Here is a 21833-nt window from a genome sequence, read left to right as displayed (position 1 = left end):
CCAAATCTGACAACACTAGAGTTCTCTCTTAAGCACTGTCATCAAAAGAGAAACAACTAAAGCAGTGAGTGAAACCTTTCATAATGTTTGCTACCTCCCGTCTTATGCAGGAAAAATATGGACAAGTGCGCACTCACCACAGTAGGAGTGCTTTTCATCTGCTTTGTCTTTGCAGTGCGCCACAGTGTCACAGGTCAGGCTGTAGTTTATGCAGTCACCATTGCCACACTCAAACTCATCATGAGGGTTGCAGGTGGAGTTCTGGGCTGTTCAAGAGAAGAAGACAAAAGGATACCAGTGTGATAAGTACATAGCATACACTATGTGCACCAGCCTATAGGAACAGTTATCAACCAGTACAGAGACTCTGCTTTAACAGATCTTACAATCCTCCGGGCAAAATCACAGGAAATTGCTGCTATGTGGAGCAATGGTTATAGGCACGTAAGAATAAAATGCAATACCTTTACATGTGAAATCCTCCTGTAGAATCCTATCTCCTCTACAGGAGCAGTTTACCCTCCCATCTGCAGTGAGAAGGCACAGGTCTTGACATATACTGTTGTTGCTGCAAGGAGATAACTCACCTTGGGGGGGGGGGGGGGGGGGGAATAGAAAAAAAAAAAATAGGTATTACTGCATAAAACTAAGAAAATCCATACTATTTTCTAGATGGAGCAAATGCATGCAAATCCTGCTCTCAATGCAATTTATTAGAATCACAATCCACTGCACAGGTAACTACTGTAACCACAAATGAACATTGTTAAATATGAAAGTGTATCATTTGTATCTAACACTCATAAAGCTCGACATAGAACAAAGTGATACACAAAAGAGGTGGCTACCACTTTCACATATTTTGCATTTGGTGCCGGCAGCTTTGGTTAGTACATTTACTATACTTGCAGTAGAAACTTCCCTAAACTAGAAGAGTGTTTCTTCCTAACAGTGTGCCTCCAGCTGTTGCATACAACTACAATTCCCAGCATGGTCAGACAGCCAGAGGCTGCAAGGAGTTTTAGTTTTGGAGCAGCTGGAGACGCACTATTTGGAAAACACTGAACTAGAATACCTAGAAAGAGCATATAAAATTGTCATATATTCACTAGCCTATAGATGGCGCTTTGTGCAAGGTGTTCACAGCAAAGAGCAGCTCTTTTCAGACAAAGGAAACACAGATGCAATCTCAATTTTCTATTGCACCAGGTATCCATTTTTGGTTATATACACACACAATAAATATATAAATATATATATATATATATATATATATATATATATAATATCTCTTTCTAGGATAATATGGCAGTATGGAAACTTCGAAACTACTATAGCCGGGTACTATAGCTCACTATCATTATCATCAGTAATAACGTAACATGCTACTTACAGCTGTTAGTATCATTCGCCACAGCAATGATGCCCATGGGCTGCTGAGGGATGTCCCCTCGGAGGAGCTTCAGGTCTGAGCCATCATATTTATTTGCACGTTGAACTGCTCGTCGGACCCAATCTGTCCAAAAGATGTAGTCACCGTATACAGCGAGGCCAAAGGGGTGGACTGGATCAGACTTTAATATCCACTGAAATAAGCATGCAGAGATACAGACATAAGGCGCAGGTCCGCAGCTATAACAATAATCACTAATACCACAAGAAAGCCTGATGCTGTATACACTAGGAAAGACTCTGGCATGAATGGCAAACATATCTATAATGCTCCATTAAAGGAGTACTGTGGAGCAGTAACATTTATCCCCTATCCAAAGGATAGGGAATAAGCCTTAGATTGCGGGGGTCTGACCACTGGGACCCCCAGCTATCTCCTGAACGACACCTCTGCTCTCCCCAAGAAGGAAGCGTGTGGACCCCAGCAGGAATGCTGTATCTCCGGCTTTCGTAGGGATAAGAGGAGGTGTGTCAGCTGCCACTTTGTGCGCGGGTCAACATGTTCCCTTCCTGGTGAGAGTCGGAGTTCCGAGACCCCCCGCGATCTAAGAATTATCCCCTATGCTTTAAATAGGGTAAATAAATGTTTTACTACACCACAGTACTCCTTTAATGGAGCATTATAGATGCGGCCAGGAGAATGACAAAATCTGTGCTGGCTGGGAACGAAGAGGAACGAGAAAATCTGTGCTGTAATTTTGCTTTCCTCGAGGACAAAGAGGAAAGTACTTTTGGCTTCAGTTGGGCTGGTATACGTTCAGAGGAACAGCCCAAATAAATGAATACCTTACAGTATATTTTATCCTAATATAGAAGTCTATAGACTATGTATACTGCTTAGCTGCATGCTGATGCTTACCATCAGATATATTAGGAGTAATGCCTGACATAACTCTGGCTCACATGTGTTGTAAACAGAGCCATCAAATACTTTCTTACTGAAAAAGGTATTTTCAGGCGTTATTTGCTTTTTGACTGCTATAGCCATACCATAGACTTGCTATGTTTTGACCCGTATCTGGTTTTGGACCGGACCTAAAACCGTAGTAAACTACTGCTTTAGGTCCGGTCAGGAAACCGCATACGGGTCAAAACTGAGCCAACCGGAGTCACCGTTTGACTCCGGTCAGGTCATTAAAGTAAATGCAGTCACGGGCTGATCCGGCCGGGGTACGGGAGCGCCCGGTTTGCCCCTCCCCCCGCCGAATCCGGCACCCGTATGTACAAAACGTGGTGTGAATGCACCCTTACCCTGTGGATAGGGGATACGTGTTTTAACTTGCAATGCCCCTTCAATAAATATGAGCGACTGGTACAGACAAATATGGCCTACACATAAGACTCATTACCGTCCACTTACATGTCTATTGGTTCCATCGTATTCACAGCGCTCAATCTTGTCCAGGGTGGCATCTGAGAAGTAGAGCTTCTCTGCCCTGTGGTCAATGGCCAGTCCATTAGGGGTGCGGATGTCACGGTCAATGATTATAAGTACATTGCTGCCAGCAAGTGTAGCCCTCATAATACTGGGGTGCTGCTCATTCCAGTTGGTCCAGAACATAAAGCTATAAAAGAATTATTAAAACATGAATATATGTCTGGAAATAATGATGAGTCTTACAATGGACACTCCCAAATCTATCCATTTTAAGACCTTATTCCTATTGAGTATCTGCAGTGTGTGTCTGTAATGAAAGCCTATTGCATTATTAATATACCATACCTATCTCACAGGTAAGTGCACTTAGTGTAATCTCAAAACTGGTCACAGTGCCACTGATCATGTGCAGCAAGTGGGCATGTGTGTGTGTAACACAGAAAATACACCCCTCAGGAGACTGCTGTGATGTCTAAATATGAACCTTGGATAATAGGAGGTAAAACACCCAACAAAACATCACCTACTTTTGACATTCGTCCAGGACAAAGGCACGAGGATGATCATCTCCAGACATGGTCACTACAGTCTCCCTCTCAAAAGCCCCAAAACGGCTTTGATCCACAGTGTGACGAGTAATGGTAGAAGTGGTGTAACTGGTCCAATACAGGGTGTCCCAGCCACGATGGTATGCCAGCCCTTCCACAGAACCCACATCTGTCATAATAAGGAGAAAAATTACCATATATGTGCCACAGATCTATATAAAAAAATTAAACTTTCATCATTCCTGGTTATTCTAACATTCAACTGGTCCTATTCCAGAGTAAGTATACTATAAATATAAATGTATTCTATTAATGTAGTAGAAAACAAAATCCATTAATAACAATATACTATGTAAGGATTGTTCCCATCACACAAGGTGCATTTCTATGATATGCCACCACTATATGACTGGTGAGAGTCAGACTGATGAAGACCCGATTTTATTGATTTGGAGAAATAAAGGGACCGCAATGCTGATTTAGCACAGTGATGCCCCTGGTCAATAGCTGTGATGGGAACTACAGCCGGCTCCATTTTAGTATGGTTATTCTGCCATTTCTTAGACAAAGAATAGGGATAGCCCTTACATTGGTACTCTGCTGCCCCAGCGTTCGGAACATTTTGCTCCGAACGCATGGAGCGGGGGATTGTGACATAATGGCCACGCCCCTCGTGGCGTCACACCACACCCCCTCAATGCAAGTCTATGGGAGGGGGCGTGGCGACTGCCACGCCCCCTTCCATAGACTTGCATTGAGGGGGTGTGGTGTGATGTCACGAGAGGCGTGGTTGTGACATCACGACCCCCTCCACCCGCACCCAGCGCTCTAAACGAACGCTGGGGCTACTCCGCCCCTAGAGGATAATATGTCTAGGGGCGGAGTAGCCCTTTAACGCATGCCACTCAACACTAGGTCAGATGACCATAGAGCTTTAAGTATATAGCCAAATCACTTACTCTCCACTACGGTCTTGCGTCCTGTGCCATCATTGCTGATCTGCTGGATGTTCCCAAAATGGATATCACTGTAGAAGATCCGTGTGCCTCCTTTGTCACTTTCTCGATAGTCAAATGCAAGGGCAATGACATTCTTCATGTGATCATGATCTTCAAATGGCTTAACTGGAGCATTAAGGCTACTTTCATCTGATAAATGTATGCTTTTTAGAATAGTACGTTCTGAATACAAGAGGTAACCATCGTACTCTCTGCAGTTTAGGCCATTTTCTGCAAGCATGCCATGGGCGCAGGCGCAAGTGCGCTGGCGTCCACCTCGGTACAAGCACAACTGTTGGCAGCCACCATTGTTTTCAGCACACACATTGGTTCCTGGAATGTAAAAAGAAGACATGATGTAAAACTTCACTTCGAGTTAGCATTCTATACATCGAGATATAAGCAAATATGGATTAAAATATACGGCCCAAAACTTCAGAATTGATAAAGCAATATCACCTTAAAGGGGTAATCCACTGCCCCAGCATTCGGAACATTTTGTTTCCAACGCTGGGTGCGGGCGGCAGGGGTTGTGATGTCATGACCACGCCCCTCGTGAGGTCACACCACACCCCCTCAATACAAGTCTATGGGAGGGGGCGTGGCAGCAACCACGCCCCCTCCCATAGACTTGAATTGAGGGGGCTTGGTGTGACATCATGAGGGGCGTGGCCGTGACATCACAACCCTCGCCGCCCGCACACAGCGTTCTAAACACTAACGTTGGGTGCTGCATAGAGATCGTAGGGGGGACGATCAGACATCTTATCCAGTATCCTTTGTATAGGGGATAAGATGTCTAGGGGTGGAGTACCCCTAGAAAAGTATACATACAACAAACACCAGTAGCCTGTCATCATTGAGAGAGTAGTATAATCTAATACTTTAGGGAGTTCCTTGTAAATCCTTGAATAGAGGAAGTAACATGTACTATCTCAGGTTATATAAATAGCTGATCAATTATTTACCCCTTTGTCGGTTTTTGTTGAACACCTTGATGTCTTTAAGCTGTACTCCAATTCCAGTTCTTAAAGATACAGATTCAGTAGCATTGTCTTTGTGTCCCCTCTTGATGGAGCCATTAGCATGAGTCCTGTGAGATGAGACAACAGCATGGATGTCAGGGGTATCAAACTAATACAAAAAAGAAGACCTATTACTTCATATCTATTTACACATATAAGTTAGGCTGTAATCATGTCTAAGCACTTCGGGGGAGATTTATCAAAACCTGTCAATAGGAAAAGTTGCTGAGTTGCCCATAACAACCAATCAGATCGCTTCTTTCATTTCTGAAAAAGCCTCTGAAAATGAAAGAAGCGATCTGATTGGTTGCTATGGGCAACTTAGCAACTTTTCCTCTGGACAGGTTTTGATAATTCTCCCCCTTCTTCATTATGTTTACACATTCTCCTGCCAGGTATCACATCTTGTCATACTGCTTTTACTGTCAGGAACAGCTACTAATGTATATACTGAACACATCTATAAGGTATTATGGGCTAGGTGTATGTCCAATGTGAGTCCTTCTGGCATACGTATGAAAGGTTTGTGTTAGCATACACCTGTTTAAAGAGACACTCTCAGCAAAAATGTTATTCTGTGGCCAGTTAGCCACATCTACAGGGTACAATGCTATGTAATTCATTTATTTTACCCTTGAGTTTAAAGGGGTACTCTGGTGGAAAACATTTTTTTTAAATAAACTGGTGCCAGAAAGTTAAACAGATTTGTAAATGACTTCTATTAAAAAATCATTACCCTTCCAGTACTTATTAGCAGCTGAATGCTACAGAGGAAATTCTTTTTTCTTGAATTTCTTTTTGGTCTTGTCCACAATGTTCTCTGCTGACACCTCTGTCCATGTCAGGAACTGTCCAGAGCAGCATAGGTTTGCAATGGGGATTTTCTCCTGCTCTGGACAGTTCCTGATATGGGCATCAGGTGTCAGCAGGGAGCACTGTGGACAAGTCTAAAAAGAAATTCAAAAAGAAAAGAATTTCCTCTGTAGCATACAGCTGCTAAAAAGTACTGGAAGGGTAAAGTTTTTTTTTTTTATTTTGTTTTCAAATAGAAGTAATTTACAAATCTGTTTAACTTTCTGGCACCAGTTGATTTAAAAAAAATAAATAAAAAAAGGACCCCTTTAAGAGCCAGTTACAGGTTCTGTTATGGTCCTAACTTTGACCATGTGATGGGATGGTCGAACAGACTCACTAAAAACCTACAGCAGGTTATGGGTGAAGTCCCTTTCTCTCCTCACTCTTACTCGGATGCACTCATTGGAACAAACAGAAAGCTTTTACATAATATGGAGTAGACATGGTGGTTGCATATAGTGCTGGGCGGTATACCGGTATGAACCAGATACCGTTTTTTTTCTCCCACGATATGGATTTTTGCCCATACGCTATACCGGTCGGACCCCTCCCCCACTCTCCGAGTCAATAAAAAAAATTTAACTTACCCGTAATGGGGGTGGTCCGGGCCATCCATCCTTCCTGTAGTGTCCGGCGGCATTCCGGGTGGAGGGTGAACCGATCTGGGCTGTCCTTCTCCGGGGGTCCTCTTCTCCACTCCGGGCAGGCTCCGGCCTAGTACGCTGCATAGACGCCACTACGCCGTGAGGTCAGGTGCGTCGCTGCGAACGGACGTCACTGCGCAGCGGCGTCTATGCAGCATTACTAGGCCGGAGCCTGCCCGGAGTGGAGAAGAGGACCCCCGGAGAAGAAGGACAGCCCAGACCGGTTTCACCCTCCACCCGGAATGCCGCCGGACACTACAGGAAGGATGGATGGCCCGGACCACCCTCCCCGGATGGTCCCTGAGTCAGGGTGCTGGGATGGACAGGGGTCTGTATAATATACTATACCTACAGTAGGTCCTCCAGCTGTTGAGGCCCTCCAGCTGTTGCAAAACTACAACTCCCAGCATGCCCGGACAGCCAACAGCTGTCCGGGCATGCTGGGAGTAGTAGTTTTGCAACAGCTGGAGGCACCCCTAGTTGGGAAACACTGACCTATACTATACACTACTATATAGTCCAACATGCTGGGATGTGTAGTTTTGCAACAGCTGGAGGCTGTAGGGTTGTTTGTTACATCTATTTAAAAGGGTACTCCACTGCCCCAGTGTTCAGATCATTTGGTTTCAAAAGCCCATTTAGTTCCGCTACGCCACCTCAATGCAAGTCTCAATGTAAAAAAAAAAAAAATACCGTGATACTCATTTTTGGTCATATCGCCCAGCACTAGTTGCGTGGTCCAGGGACACTGGTAAATAAACCTGCTTCACAACATTGTACAGTGTAGAGGAGGGCAATGGGCCACAGAACAACAATTTTACCTAGGAGTGATTTTTTTTACTGTTTAAAAGTAAAGGCTACTGGGAAGGGGTTTTACATTCAGATGAATATGTTTGGAAGATTTCCCTGGCATGCATGAAGAATAGACGCAATGTAAACAAAACCTAAGAGACTGAATTGCTAGATCTTAGGAGCAGTGAATAAAAGATTCCCTGAGTAGTTCTGCCTCAAATATCAGGTGTCAAGGATTACTTCACCACAGTTGAAGGAGAAAGCTTGGTGTGCAGACTTGGGATTCCCATGTATTATAAATTGGCCATATGAAAACTTAGGAATCTCAACATATTCTTAAAGGGGTACTCCGGTGGAACCCCCATTTTTTATTTTTTAAATCAACTGGTGCCAGATTTGTAAATTACTTCTATTAAAAAAAATCTTAATCCTTCCAGTACTTATTAGCTGCTGAATACTACGGAGGAAATTATTTTCTTTTTGGAACACAGTGCTCTCTGATGACATCTCTGTCCATTTTAGGAACTGTCCAGAGCAGCATATGTTTTCCATGGGGATTTTCTCCTACTCTGGACAGTTTCTAAAATGGACAGAGATGTCAGCAAAGAGCTCTGTGTTCCAAAAAGAAAATAATTTCCTCTGTAGTATTATTAGTTATTAGCTGCTGAATACTACAGCGGAAATTCTTTTCTTTTTGAAACACAGAGCTGTCTGCTGACGTCACGAGCACAGTGCTCTCTGCTGACATCTCTGTCCATTTTATGAACTGTCCAGAACAGCATATGTTTGCTATGGGGATTTCCTTTTACTCTGGACAGTTTCTAAAATGGACAGAGATGTCAGTAGAGAGCACTGTGTTCATGATGTCAGCAGACAGCTCTGTGTTTCAAATGGAAAAGAATTTCCACTGTAGTATTCAGCAGCTAATAAGTACTGGAAGGATTGAGATTTTTTAATAGAAGTAATTTACAAATCTGTTTAACTTTCTGGCACCAGTGGATTAAAAAACAAAATGTTTTCCACCGGAGTACCCCTTTAATGAATAAGCTGATTTATTAATGAACATAGACCAGTGTTTCCCAATCAGGGTGCCTCCAGCTGTTGCAAAAGTACAACTCCCAGCATGCCCGGACAGCCAAAGGCTGACCAGGCATGCTGGTAGTTGTAGTTTTGCAACAGCTGGAGGTACCCTGGTTGGGAAACACTGACATAGACCAATAAAAAAAGGGATAAAAAGACACCACATTTCTTGACTTACAATACTGGGCACTTCATCAGGTCATGACCTGACAAAGTGTTCATACAGGCAATTCTGGACTGAACTCTGTTTGGAAGACGCTTTTTCCTCCAACTGAAGTGGATCTAGTGGACTGGGTCCCAGTACAGAACTTGGGTGTGCTACGACAGTGGTCTCATTGGGGGAGATTAATCCTTTGTTTTAGAGCATTTTTTTTTTGGCGCAGTTCAGGCGCAAGCAGCCTATTTAGCGACTTTTGATATAGACAGTTTCACTCTTTTTGCCTACCCGTAGAACTTTTTCTTTTTGACCATGCAGTGGTCTCGTATTTATCATTTGCAACTTGTCAAAAGTCGCTATTTTGTGCGCAAAGCTACACCACCTACCAGTAGGCGTGAGAATCATTTCTACCTTCCGCAACCTTTAACCTCTTGTGGATGACAACGTCCAACTCCCCTACCATGACACATGCTCAGAAGCTGAGGTCATAGCTGGGTGGTCCTGGCAGCTATCTGCCACCAGGACCCATCTCTAATGCCAGACATCACCGATCATGATGATTCCCGGCTTTAACTATTTAGACACCGCAATCAAATTTGATTGTAGCGTCGAAAATGCAAGTAAAAAATTCCCGGCAACTCTGTGAAAGTAAATAAAAACACCTAACCTGCCAAATTCAGGACCCGTTAAAGGGTCTACTTCCCTCCCAAGCGTCTAGAACAAGTGTATGTGGTAGAGCTTTTCCCACCACAGCAGAGCTGCGCAAAATTCATCATCCTGCTGCACCTTCTTGATAAATAAGATGCACACTAGTCAAACCCAACACCCAAATAAACGTGGGAAAATAGCTCTACCGTAGACATTCTTTGATAAATCTGGGCCATTATCTATAATCTGTTAGGTGGAAGGATGTAGTTATCTGCTACAGCTAGGAAAGGAGTTTACCTTCTATCAGAAGAACATTAAAGACGCCATCACATGAAGACATTGGCCCTCATTTACTATTGGAAACCCGACATGTTTTGTCGGGTTGTGCGCCAGATTCTGAAATTCTGCCTGCCCCAGAATTTGCGCCACAGTATTTACTAAGCTTTCCCTACATTTAGCTTTTTTTACACAGTTCAAATCCACCACATTTTATGTTGAAACCTTAGTAAATAAGTAGAGTTTTTGTGAAAATGTCATGAACACGCCCCTTTTCTGTGACCACGTCCACTTTTCCAGATATACACGCCCCTTTTCGGATTTTCTCAGTAATATGGAGAGTTGGTCGGGTTTTTCATTTCTGGTGTAGACAGAATTCTGGCGCAATGAGAGAATACTGGCGCAAATTCTGGTGCACAACCCAACAAAACATGTCGGGTTTACAAAAGTTTTTTTTTTCCAAAGTATATGTTTATTACATTTTTACAAGTAAACATAACCGTGTCTTACATTGTCAAGAAAAAATTCAAGACTTATTCCTATTACTCATCATTCTTCCCAGCAATACAGAACATTAGCATAGACTGTAAAGGAGAAACGCGCTTGACAAGTGGAAAGAACGAATAAGAAAGGGACATTGGGAACATCTGCTAGAGTCCTCACCTGTCACTCCAATAGATGTAATCTTCAAAGACAGACACCGAGAACATGTCCATGTTATTGTTGGACAGCACAACCTCTCTGTTCTTCCCAGTTTCTAAATCGATTCTCTCAATTTTATCAGTGCGAGCATCACACCAGTACAGCTTTCCTTCCTGCAAGACAAGCAATGCTGAGACTTCCGACTAAAGACATACACGATTTAATATATACAAAAGCCACCAAACTAAGGCCCCTTTCACACTACACATATCCTCCTGCTTTTTTACTGCCGTTATTTTACAACGGATGAAAAAATAATCCATTATCGCGACTTTTCATTTGGCGATACTGAATCGATAAAAAATATTTTTGAATCAATCTTTTTAGGGATGTGGAATTTGTATCTCCCGACGCACGGGACATGCAGTTCCGGGTGCCGGGCAGGTGAATTTTTCCGGCTCATGCAAGCAGGGCCGGACCTGACAAGCGTGGCGGCGCTCTGGGTGTATGGAGCGGGCTCCCGGCTCCTGCCCGCTCCATACTCTGCAGCCCCCGGCTGTTTTTAGTAGCTGGTGGCTGCCTCTAATAGCCAGCATGCGGCGATAGCCACGGCTGGCTATTAACCCTTTAGATCGCCGCTGTCAAAGCTGACAGCGGCGTCTAAAGGGATCTGTGAATTCTCCCTGGTGGGCTAGTGGGGTGGACCACAATACCCCCCCTCCCCCCCCACAGCGCGATCGCAGGCGGGCGATCCACTATAGAGGTAGCCAGCAGGCTTACCTCTGTTTCCTGCTGTCCCTTGGCTCTGTCATTGATAGAGCCTGGCTTGACTAGGCTCTATCAATGGATCGCAGATCAATGGAGTTCAATAGAACTCTATTCATCTGTCTGAGGAGTCTAAATGATTCCTCCTAAAAGTCTAATAAAGTGTATAAAAAGAAAAAATAATGTTTTAATAAAAAAAAGTGTAAAAGACATTGTTTTTCAGACAGAATTGGGATACATCGTTCCATAAACCGAATCGGGATATATCGCGATATATCGTATCCTCATACGTGTATCGCGATATGTATCATATGGACAAATTCTTGCCGATTCACACCCCTACCAGCTACATCCGTTTTTTTAATCAGGTTTTTAACCCTTTTTTGTAAAGCTGTACTGAGCATGCTCAGTACAAAAAAAGGATGTTAAAAAAACCTGAGAATAACAGATTTTTTTTTTTTTTTTTTTAACACCCGGGTCCCAGACTTCAATGTTAAATTTTAACGTCCGGTTTTTCACAATTTTTTTTTGCCGGACCAAAAATTAGTGCATGCACCATCTTTTGTGCCGGCAAAAATAACTGACATTAGTTTAAAAAAAAACGGACATGCCGGAAGCAAAAGGAAGGTCAAAAAATCCCATTGACATGAATGGGATTTTTTGACGGCCATTTTAAGGACTTTTTTTGACGGGAGTAATAATGGAGGTTTTTTACAGGATGATACCAATAGTGTGAAAGGGGTCTAAAGGTGTCCAAGGAAAGCAATAACAGAAGCCCCTACCACAGTGTTTCCCAACCAGGGTGCCTCCAGATGTTGCAAAACTACAACTTCCAGCATGCCCGGACAGCCTTTGGCTGTCCGGGCATGCTGGGAGTTGTAGTTTTGCAACAACTGGAGGCACCCTGGTTGGAAAACACTGCCTTACCCATAACGAGCAGCAAGCACATCAATAGCTAAAAACTACAATGTGTTGAAGTATTATAGACCCAAACTGTGTCTCAACATAAACATAAATTGGTGCATGTATAGGGATAGATCAGACCGAAATCATCGCTCTTGCTTGCTTTTATTTTATTTTTTTTCTTCGTCTTGAAGGACCTTTAGTTTTTATCATGACAAAAGGGTAGTAAGAATGAAGGTGAAAGATCCACTTTCAATGCCACCAATTGTGAGACAATACACACTTGTAAGGGTGCGTTCACAATGAGTAATTCAAAAGGGATTTATTCGAGTAATTCCTCTTGAATTCTCCGCTTAGAAATAATTACCATCTGCTTTGCCTTTGACTTCAATGTATTTTACTCTGCACTGCTCACACTGTGTAAATCCCGCTCGCGGAATTCCGTTCCGCTAGAAGAAAGACCATGTTCATTCTTCTTGTGGAATACGCAAGCAGAAGTCCATTGAAGTCAATGGTAAAAAAATTTCCACTTGAAATAGTTTTTCGCACGGAATTTGAGCTAAATTTGCACGGAAATAAATAAATAAAATGGGAAATTCCGATTGGTGGTTGTAGTCCAGCCCAAAAAAATAAATAAAAAACAGTTTCCTCCTATATTCCGCTAGGAAAATTTTGTGCAAATTATTATTTTTTTATTCCGCTGTAGAATTTTTACGCAAGGATTCCTCTCCTATTCCTCAGTGTGAACGCACCCTCTGACAATAACTTTTTCGATGATCCAGCTCCTAGCCACCCTCTGTGTTAGGAACTACGTCAGACTCTATTTGAGTATATGTGGCTATGATGTAGTTCTCTGCACGGCAGGTGCTCAGAAGAATCATTGTGAAGGGAAAGACCAGAAAAAGATCTTAAAGGGGTACTACCGTGGAAAACCTTTTTTTTTTTTTCCTCCAAAAAAATTTCAACTGGTGCCAGAAAGTTAAACAGATTTGTAAATTACTTCTATTAAAAAATCTTAATCCTTCCAGTACTTATTAGCATCTGTATACTACAGAGGAAATCTTTATCTTTTTGGATTTCTCTTATGTCACGGCCACAGTGCTCTCTGCTGACCTCTGCTGTCCATTTTAGGAACTGTCCAGAGCAGCATATGTTTGCTATGGGGATTTTCTCCTGCTCAGGATAGTTCCTAAAATGGACCAGCAGAGAGCACCGTGGTCGTGACATAAGAGAAATCCAAAAAGATAAACATTTCCTCTGTAGCATACAGCCCCTAAAAAGTACTGGAAGGATTAAGATTTTTTTAATAGAAGTAATTTAAAAATCTGTTTCACTTTCTGGCACTTTCCACGGTCGTACTTAAGGATTGGTGGAGGCCCCAAGCAATTTGGCTCTCATCGATCACAGTAAGGGATGACATAACCTAGTCAAATGCATGTGTACACGCTTATGCACAACAGTAATCTAGTAGGATATCCTGATACGGTTTCTCTCTCACATCAGCATTACTGTACATCATCAGCAGTACACGACCAATCCCATACCTCGTAATCTATTGAGACTCCATTGGGCCAGCTTATGCTGACATCTACCAGGACAGTTCTTCCACTTCCATCTAGGTATGACCGTTCAATGCGTGGGAACTGACCCCATTCTGTCCAAAACAGATACCTAACATATTATAAAGATAAAAGAAAGCAAAGTTAGTAATAGGAGATACAACTCTGCTACTGCTTAAAGGGGAACTATGGAAGAAACAAGTAGGAAACAAATGTTTTCAAATCAACTGGTGCCTGAAAGTTAAACAGATTTGTAAATTACTTCTATTAAAAAAATCTTGATCCTTCCAGTACGTATTAGCTGCTGTATAATACAGAGAACTTTGTGAATTTATTTTCTGTCTGACAACAGTGCTCTCTGCTGACACCACTGTCTGTGTCAGGAACTGTCCAGATTAGAAGTAAATTCCCATTGCAAACCTTTCCTGCTCTGGACAGTCCCTGACACGGACGGAGGTGTCAGCAGAGAGCACTGTGGTCAGACTGGAAAGAACTTCACACATTTCTCTGTAGTATATCTGTAGTATGCAGCAGCTGAGAAGTACTAGAAGAGTTAAGATTTTTAAATAGAAGTGATTTACAAATCTGTTTCACTTTCTTGTACCAGTTGATTTGAAAACATTTTTATTCCCACCAGAGTTCCCCTTTAATATGTCCATTAAGTATTCATGCACTTTACCCTTTCTCTGGATGAACAGTAATGGCCCGGGGCTTGTCCAGTCCTTTAGATATGACAACATAGCGGAAAGAGCCATTTAGACGTGCCACCTCAATGACATCAAAGCCTTGATCTGTCCAGTAGATGTTGCCTGTAAAAGAAAGTCACAGACAATGTCAGACAAATGGAATTTTACCCTAATACAGTCTGACTGGATCTACCTAAGATCTAAGAAATGACTAGAAAAAACAACTGAAAGCCCAGCAATTCGTCTTTCAGTCTTTTTCCAAGTCATTCTTATTATAATCTAATACTAATATGAATACGTGTCCAACCACATCTGAACAGTAAGGTCAATCAGTAGCATACGCCACGAGTGTTTCCATGAGGAATCAATACTAAATTATTTTTCAGTTTTATTATGTCACTAGCTGAGTACCCGGCATTGCCCGGTTTTTCCTTCCTAATCCTTGTTGGGGAGGAAAATAAACAAAGGAGGAAGCTTTTGACTTGATATCCCATCCTCATATATTGTTGTCATATCCCAACCCCATATCCCGTCCTCCTAACCAGACCTCCTATCCCGTCCTCCTATCCAGACCCATAATATGTGCACCAGCTACTGAAATATCTCCAGCCGTACGGAAGTTATGTGGGAACATACATTTATCATTGATTTGCATGGGACTTTAAACAAAAACCCCAACCCTTACAAATGGTGATAGTTAAGGGTTAAATTAACTATCCTATATTTTAAGTGGACATATAAGTAACATGTGACCAAGTATTATCGAAATATCTCCAGCCGTTTGGAAGTTATGCAGTAACATATATTTCCCATAGACTTGTATAGGACTTTAAACAAAAACCCCGCCCCTGGCAAAGGGGGGCGAGTAAGGGTTAAATCACCTATCCTATGTTTGTTGCTGACATATAAGTAACATGTGTGCCAAGTTTTATGTTAATATCTTTAGCCGTTTGGACGTGATGCTGGAACATACACACACACACACACGTTGAGTTTTATATATATATATAGATATTCCAAGGATTTTAAAGGGGTACTCCGCTGCTCAGCGTTTGGAACAAACTGTTCCGAATGCTGGATCCAGGAGCTCGTGACGTCATAACCCCGCCCCCTCATGACATCACACCCGCCGCCCTCAATGCAAATCTATGGTACTTGCATTGAGGGGGTGGGGCATGATGTCATGAGGGGGCGGGGCTATGACATCACGAGTTCCCGCTGCCGGCTCCAGCGTTCGGAACAGTTTGTTTCAAAACGCTGACCAGCAGAGTACCCCTTTAAAGAGGGCAAACACTGACTTGAAGGGATGTCACCTCAAATGGGTGGCACCAGGCTGAAGTGCAAACAAGGGGCAGTTTTACAGTTTAATAGCCCCCTTGAACTGTTTGGGTTGCTTAGGATAGCCATACAGCTGTGGGGTAGATGACTTTAGTGAACGCTTCATTTCACTGTAGCGTGTCCTGTAGGTCCGAGGAAGCTAAGTGCCTTCAGCCACTAAGGCAGTGTTTCCCAACCAGGGTGCCTCCAGCTGTTGCAAAACTGCAACTCTCAGCTTGCCCGGACAGCCTTCGGCTGTCCGGGCATGCTGGGAGTTGTAGTTTTGCAACAGCTGGAGGCACCCTGGTTGGGAAACATTAATGTAGAGGTTCTTGTGTATGCCTTGTGCTCACTTGTTTTAGCCAATGTGGCAAGTATGAGTTTTTTTTGCTGATAATGATAACAGTGGCATGCTGGGAGTTCTAGTTTTGCAACAGCCGGGGGCGCCCTGGTTGGGAAACACTGCACTAGGGGCTGTGCCTAATACAAAGGCAAATTTACCTAATTTCCATTTATAAAATAGGTCACATTTTACTGCTTGACTTTTTAAAAGACCTTCCAACAGAATGTTGTCAATAATAAAACCATGCACCTTATACTGAAGCAGTCATAAGAACTATTGATAGTTTTTCTCATTGAACATATGGGAATTAATAACCATGTGTAACAGGACGGATGTATCTGTATCTGATGCATTTGATAACAGATAAAAAAGCTACAATAGATATGAGTAGAATCATAGGAATAAAAAGGTCCACAATCCCAACCTGCTATCCAGTCTACAGCAATCCCCTCCACTCTGCCAATGCCATTGGTAACCACGTCCTCTCGCCAGGTCTGGTCTCTCTTGGCTCTGCTGATGGTGCTGAGTCCCATGTCCACCCAGTAGATTGTATCATTTTCTACATAAACATAAGAGGAATTACTAAGTATAAAGAATAAAAGCTGCCAAATGCAAAGAAGGTATGTGGTTATGGGCTTGTGTAACCTCTACTGTATGTACAGGATAAATTTTTTTAGAGCATGCTTGAGGCCATTGGATGAATGTCAGCCAAGATCTCTCTCACCTGACCCATAAACATATATGCTCGTCTTGGCTGAGCATGCATGTTAATTTCAATAAAAACAGGGAGACCACCACATGAAGTGTCTGGTAGCAAGTTCTCCCAACAAACCAAAAAGGATCAGAGAAGCCTGGTCCTCATTGCACCTGACATCTTCTATCAGTGGAAAGCTCATTGGTACATTTAAAGTGTAAGTCCAGTTAGTGCTGGGCGGTATGCTGGGTTCATACCGTATACCACAATTTTTTTCCTGTACTATATGAATTTTTCCCATACCGCAATACTGTATAGGTTGGGCCCCCCCCCTCGAATTAATGAATTATCAGCCGCAGCGCGCTGTCCCCACATCGGGGAAATAATCATATGTGACCCGCGGGCGCTGTTCTGCTTCTCTTCCCCACCCCCCCCCCCCCCCCCCCCACCCCCCCCCCCCCCCCCCCCGAATGAATTATCCGCCCAGCCCTGTGCCGCTCTCTTCGTCCTCCTGTGAGTTGCGGGCTGCCGGCACTGAAACTCTGTACTGTACTACATATTCCTTGTGCCCGGGCTGCAAAAATAAACTTTAACTTACCTTCCTACGTTCCCCGTTGCTCCGGTAATGGCCTCATGCTGGGGATGAGAACGTCACAGAGCAGTCTGCATATCGCCGGCCGCAGCAATGTCCCGCCTCGGCTGGTGATAGGTTGGCCGGCTCCTTACATGACAGTGCGCTCAGCCTTTCACCGACCGAGGCGGGACATGAAAGGCTAACTGCTCTGTGAAGTTCCCATCCCCAGCGTGAGGCCCTTACCGAAGCAACGGGGGAATGTAGGAAGGCGAGTTAAAAGGAGATTTTTTTAACACTTACCGTAAAATCTCTTTCTCGAAGGATCCATTGGAGGACACAGACCGTGGGTGTATGCTGCTGTCTCTAGGAGGTGTGACACTATGGTAATAAAAAAAGTCGGCTCCTCCCAGCAGGATATACCCGCCTTCAGGCCCTGAGGTAATCAGTTTAAGTTCCAGAGCAATAGGAGAGGACCAACAGGTCAAAGAAAACCCAAACTGTCTGAGAACCAGAAGAGAAAAACATAACTGAACACACCCTCGGACAGAGAACCAAAGGAAACCCCAAAAAAGGGCAGGAGCTGTGTCCCCCAATGGATCCTTCGAGAAAGAGATTTTACGATAAGTGTTAAAAAAATCTCCTTTTCTCTATTGGCTCCATTGGGGGACACAGACCGTGGGACGTACCAAAGCCGTCCCTTGGGTGGGCAGATAATCAGTCAGGCAGACGGCCGTTCCACTGCCGCCTGCAACACTTTAAGGCCCAGACTAGCATCAGCCGATGCGAAGGTATGAACTCGGTAGAACCTCGAGAAGTGTGCAAAGACGACCAGGTAGCCGCCTTGCAAATCTGCGAGGCCGAGGCTCTATTCTGGAGAGCCCAGGATGCCCCAACAGGACAGTAGAATGAACCACAACCCTGAAAGGAGGAATCTTCCCCTTACAGCGATAGGCTTCCGAAATGGCGGACAGAATCCACCGAGAAATGGAGCCTTGGAAGCAGACTGTCCCTTACGACGAGCTTCCGTAAGGACGAAAAAAGGAATCACACTGACGAAAGAAGAAGTGATGGAGAGATAAGACCGAACAGCCCAAACTACATCTAGCTTGTGTAGTAAGCGCTCCTTAGGATGAGAAGGAGCAGGACAAAAAGACAGGAGGACAATTTCCTCATTGAGATGAAAGGCCAAAACCACCTTAGGCAAAAAGGAAGGATTTGGCCGGAAAACAACCTTGTTCTGGTGGATCATCAGAAACAGAGAATGGCAGGAGAGAGCGGCCAATTCAGACACCCTCCGGATTGTGGTGATAGCAACAAGAAATGCCCCTTTCCAAGAAAGGAGGAGGAGAGACACCTCTCTAAGAGGCTCAAAGGATTTGCCCTGGAGGGCACGCAGAACCAGACTCAATTCCCAAGGGGGAGAGGGTGACTGATAAGGAGGAACAGCATGTGCCACTCCTTGAAGGAAGGCCCGGCCATGAGAAGAGAAGCCAGGGGCCGCTGGAAAATAGCAAGGGCCTAAACCTGACCTTTAAGGGAACTGAGAAACAACCCCAGTTCCAACCGACTGCAAAAAGGAGAGAAGACGGGGAACCGAGAAGGTTACAGGGGATAAATTCTGAGCTTCACACCAACAAAAATAAGACCTCCAAGTATGGTGGTAAATTCTTGCGGAGGAGGGCTTACGAGCCCGGAGCATGGTGTGAATGACTTTGGAAGAGAACCCGCAGGCCTCAAATCTGCGGGCTCAACCGCCACGCCATCACATGCAGTGACTGTAATTTGGGGTGGCCAAGAGGACCCTGGGAGAGCAGGTCCGGACGGAGCAGAAGGCGCAGTGGAGCGTCGGCCAGGAGCCTGACTACGTCGGCGTACCACGACCCTCGGGTCAATCTGGAGCTACCAGAATGGCGGGGACGCCCTCTGTTTTGAGCTTTCTCAGAACCCTGGGAAGGAGCGGAAGGGGAGGGAACAGATAGGGTAGGGAAAACCCCGCCCAAGGAATCACTAGGGCGCCCACGGCAGAGCCTGAGGGTCCCGGGACTTGCTTTCCACCCAGATGAGAATCTTGGTCTCTTCGGCCAAGACTGCCAAGCTGCGAGAGCAGTCTTGACGATTTATGTACGCCACGGCCGTGGAGTTGTCAGACTGGACGCGGACAGGATGGGACTGAAGCCGGGACTCCCAATGAAGAAGACAAAGAAGAATCGCCCGTAATTCCAATATGTGTATCGGAAGAAGAGTCTCTCGGGGAGACCAGAGTCCCTGAACCATCCAATCCCTGAACACGCCGCCCCAGTCTGACAGGCTGGCATCCGTTGTAACTACCTGCCAGTGAAGGGGAAGAAAAGACCACCCTTGGAGTAGAAGGGGGGAGCGGAGCCACCAGAGCAGAGACTGACGGACCCTGCGAGGGAGAACAATCTGACAATCGAGGACAGAGGAGACCAGTCCCATCGAGAGAGAATCGCCAGATGAAGGGGGCGGTAATGATGGTCTCCATAGTTGCCACCATCCAACCCAGGACTTACATACAAGTGCGGATGGGGACTGACCTGGGTCTGAAGGGAGCGGACCCCGACAAAAGCGCCAGACGCTTGTCCGGTGGGAGTCGATTCGGGCAGAGGCCGTGTCGAAGCGAAGTCCCAAGAAGATTGGGTAGAAGACAGTTATAGACTGGGTAGGACAGAGGACTGACTTGTCCTGGTTGACCATCCACCCGAAGCGATCCAGAGTGTGGAGAGTGACGTCAACATTCTCCAGAGTCTGGGCTCTGGTTGGAGCCTTGATGAGAAGGTCGTCCAGGTAGGTATTACCGAGACTCCCTTCGACCATCACTGGCGCAAGGATCTAGGTAAAGACCCGAGGAGCCGAGGCCAGACCGAAGGGGAGGGCTACGAATTGAAAATGCCCCTCCGGAACCGCAAAGCGGAGCCTGGAAATATTGGTACATGGAGGTAGGCATCCTATTGGCACATGGAGGTGTCCACCGATGAAGTAAATTGCCATTGTTCCAGGAACGCCACCACCAAATGGAGAGATTCCATTCGGAAGAGACAGATGAGAAGATGACGGTTGAGACGCTTGAGGTCTAGCGTTGACGCACAGAACCGTCCTTCTTGGGAACCACAAAAAGATTGGAATAGAAAACCCCGGAACCGTTCCCCTGGAGGAACGGGAACAATAACCCCCTGGAGAAGCAGAGACTGGAGAGCCTCTCGAAATTGCTTCGCCAGAGAAGGCGACCGGCGGTCCAGGATCGAAAAAAGCGATCCCCTGGAAGGGAGGCGAAGTCGATTCGGTAACCGTTGGACACCACGTCCCTGACCCAAGGTCCAGATGTCTCGAAAAAGTAAGAGACAACCTTCCGCCCGAGAAAAGAGCCGCAGGTGGGGGCCTCACATGCAGAAGTGGGTTTGCGGTTGCCTGACTTGGGCGCAAAACTGCCGGACCGGTTGGAGTCCGACTTCCAAGACGGGCGTGCCCGGAACAAGGGAGCCTTCTTGTCCCGAGAAGGCGCCTGCCCGGACCCTTTGCTGGAGCCAAAGGTCCGAAAGGAAGAGGACTTCCTTTGGGAAGTAGGGTGAGCCTTATTTTGAGGCAACAAGGAACTCTTACCTCCCGTCGCCTCAAGGATAATCTCATCAAGGCGCCTGCCAAAAGGACGGCCACTCGTAAAAGGAAGCACAGTAGGAGACCTTTTGGAAGCGGCATCTGCATTCCAAGCTTTAAGCCACAGAGAGCGGAGGAGAGCCGCTAGGTGACCCACAGCAAGGCAGAACAACGGGCTGACTGCATGGAAGCTGCGCACAGGAAGTCCCCAGATTTAGAGCATAGGAGAGCCAGGAGAGATAGATCCTCTGGGGGGGATCCGGCTAAGATATCCTGATGGAACCTTTGGCACCGCTCCTACAGGGCCTTGCCCATGTCGAGGCGAAGATGTGAAGAAGAGAGGAGCCAGCTGCTTCAGAGACAAACTTCGCTAAGGATTCTATCTTCTTGTCCGTGGAATCCTTGAAGGCAGTGGCATCTCCCAGTGGCAGTGTAGTCGCCTTAGAGATCCGGGAGATTGGTGGATCCACAGAGGGAGGGAAAACCACCTAGGTGACAAAGGCCTTGTCAAATGGATAACGTTCTTGAATCGTCTTGATTCCCTGGAACCTCATCTGGATGTTTCCATGCAGATTCCAGAATGTCGTCAAGTCAGCGTGAGAGCTGAACCTTTGAGGTGCTGGCTTAGTACGATGAAAGGATACTCCTGGAGAGTGACATCTGAAGATCCTGGGTCCTCTAAGTGAAAGGTGTCTCTTATGGCTGTCACCAATGAGTACACCGTTTCAACAGAATCCGAGCGGTCCTCTGAGTCAGATGCCGGCTCGGAAGCCTCGTCCACCAGTTTACCAGGAGAATGTAAACGAGTAGAGGCAGGCCTGGAGGGGGGCGACCCTGACCGGGTACGCGGCTCTGGCGTGGCAGAGGAGCGACGTTTGTGCCTAG

The 21833-nt window shown here is 45.3% G+C and overlaps 1 protein-coding gene across 4 annotated transcripts in view; it reads right to left on the bottom strand.

Annotated features, from left to right (window-relative positions):
* LRP1 (LDL receptor related protein 1) overlaps positions 1-21833 on the bottom strand; it is a 328104-nt gene that overhangs the window by 75020 nt on the left and 231251 nt on the right. For all 4 annotated transcript variants that reach the window (XM_056562521.1, XM_056562523.1, XM_056562520.1 and 1 more), the window contains exons 36-46: positions 16493-16627; positions 14402-14531; positions 13708-13834; positions 10517-10668; positions 5345-5469; positions 4338-4709; positions 3358-3547; positions 2813-3017; positions 1394-1586; positions 465-587; positions 138-266 (exon numbers count right to left, since the gene is read on the bottom strand). In XM_056562521.1, coding sequence (XP_056418496.1) covers positions 138-266; positions 465-587; positions 1394-1586; positions 2813-3017; positions 3358-3547; positions 4338-4709; positions 5345-5469; positions 10517-10668; positions 13708-13834; positions 14402-14531; positions 16493-16627 — 1881 coding nt within the window. The remainder of the gene's footprint in view (positions 1-137; positions 267-464; positions 588-1393; positions 1587-2812; positions 3018-3357; positions 3548-4337; positions 4710-5344; positions 5470-10516; positions 10669-13707; positions 13835-14401; positions 14532-16492; positions 16628-21833) is intronic.

The sequence above is a fragment of the Hyla sarda genome, chromosome 2 (genome assembly GCF_029499605.1).
Source record: "Hyla sarda isolate aHylSar1 chromosome 2, aHylSar1.hap1, whole genome shotgun sequence".
Taxonomy (NCBI): Eukaryota; Metazoa; Chordata; class Amphibia; order Anura; family Hylidae; genus Hyla; species Hyla sarda.
Note: the sequence above shows the minus strand (reverse complement) of the source record. Positions and strands in the feature narration are given on the sequence as shown.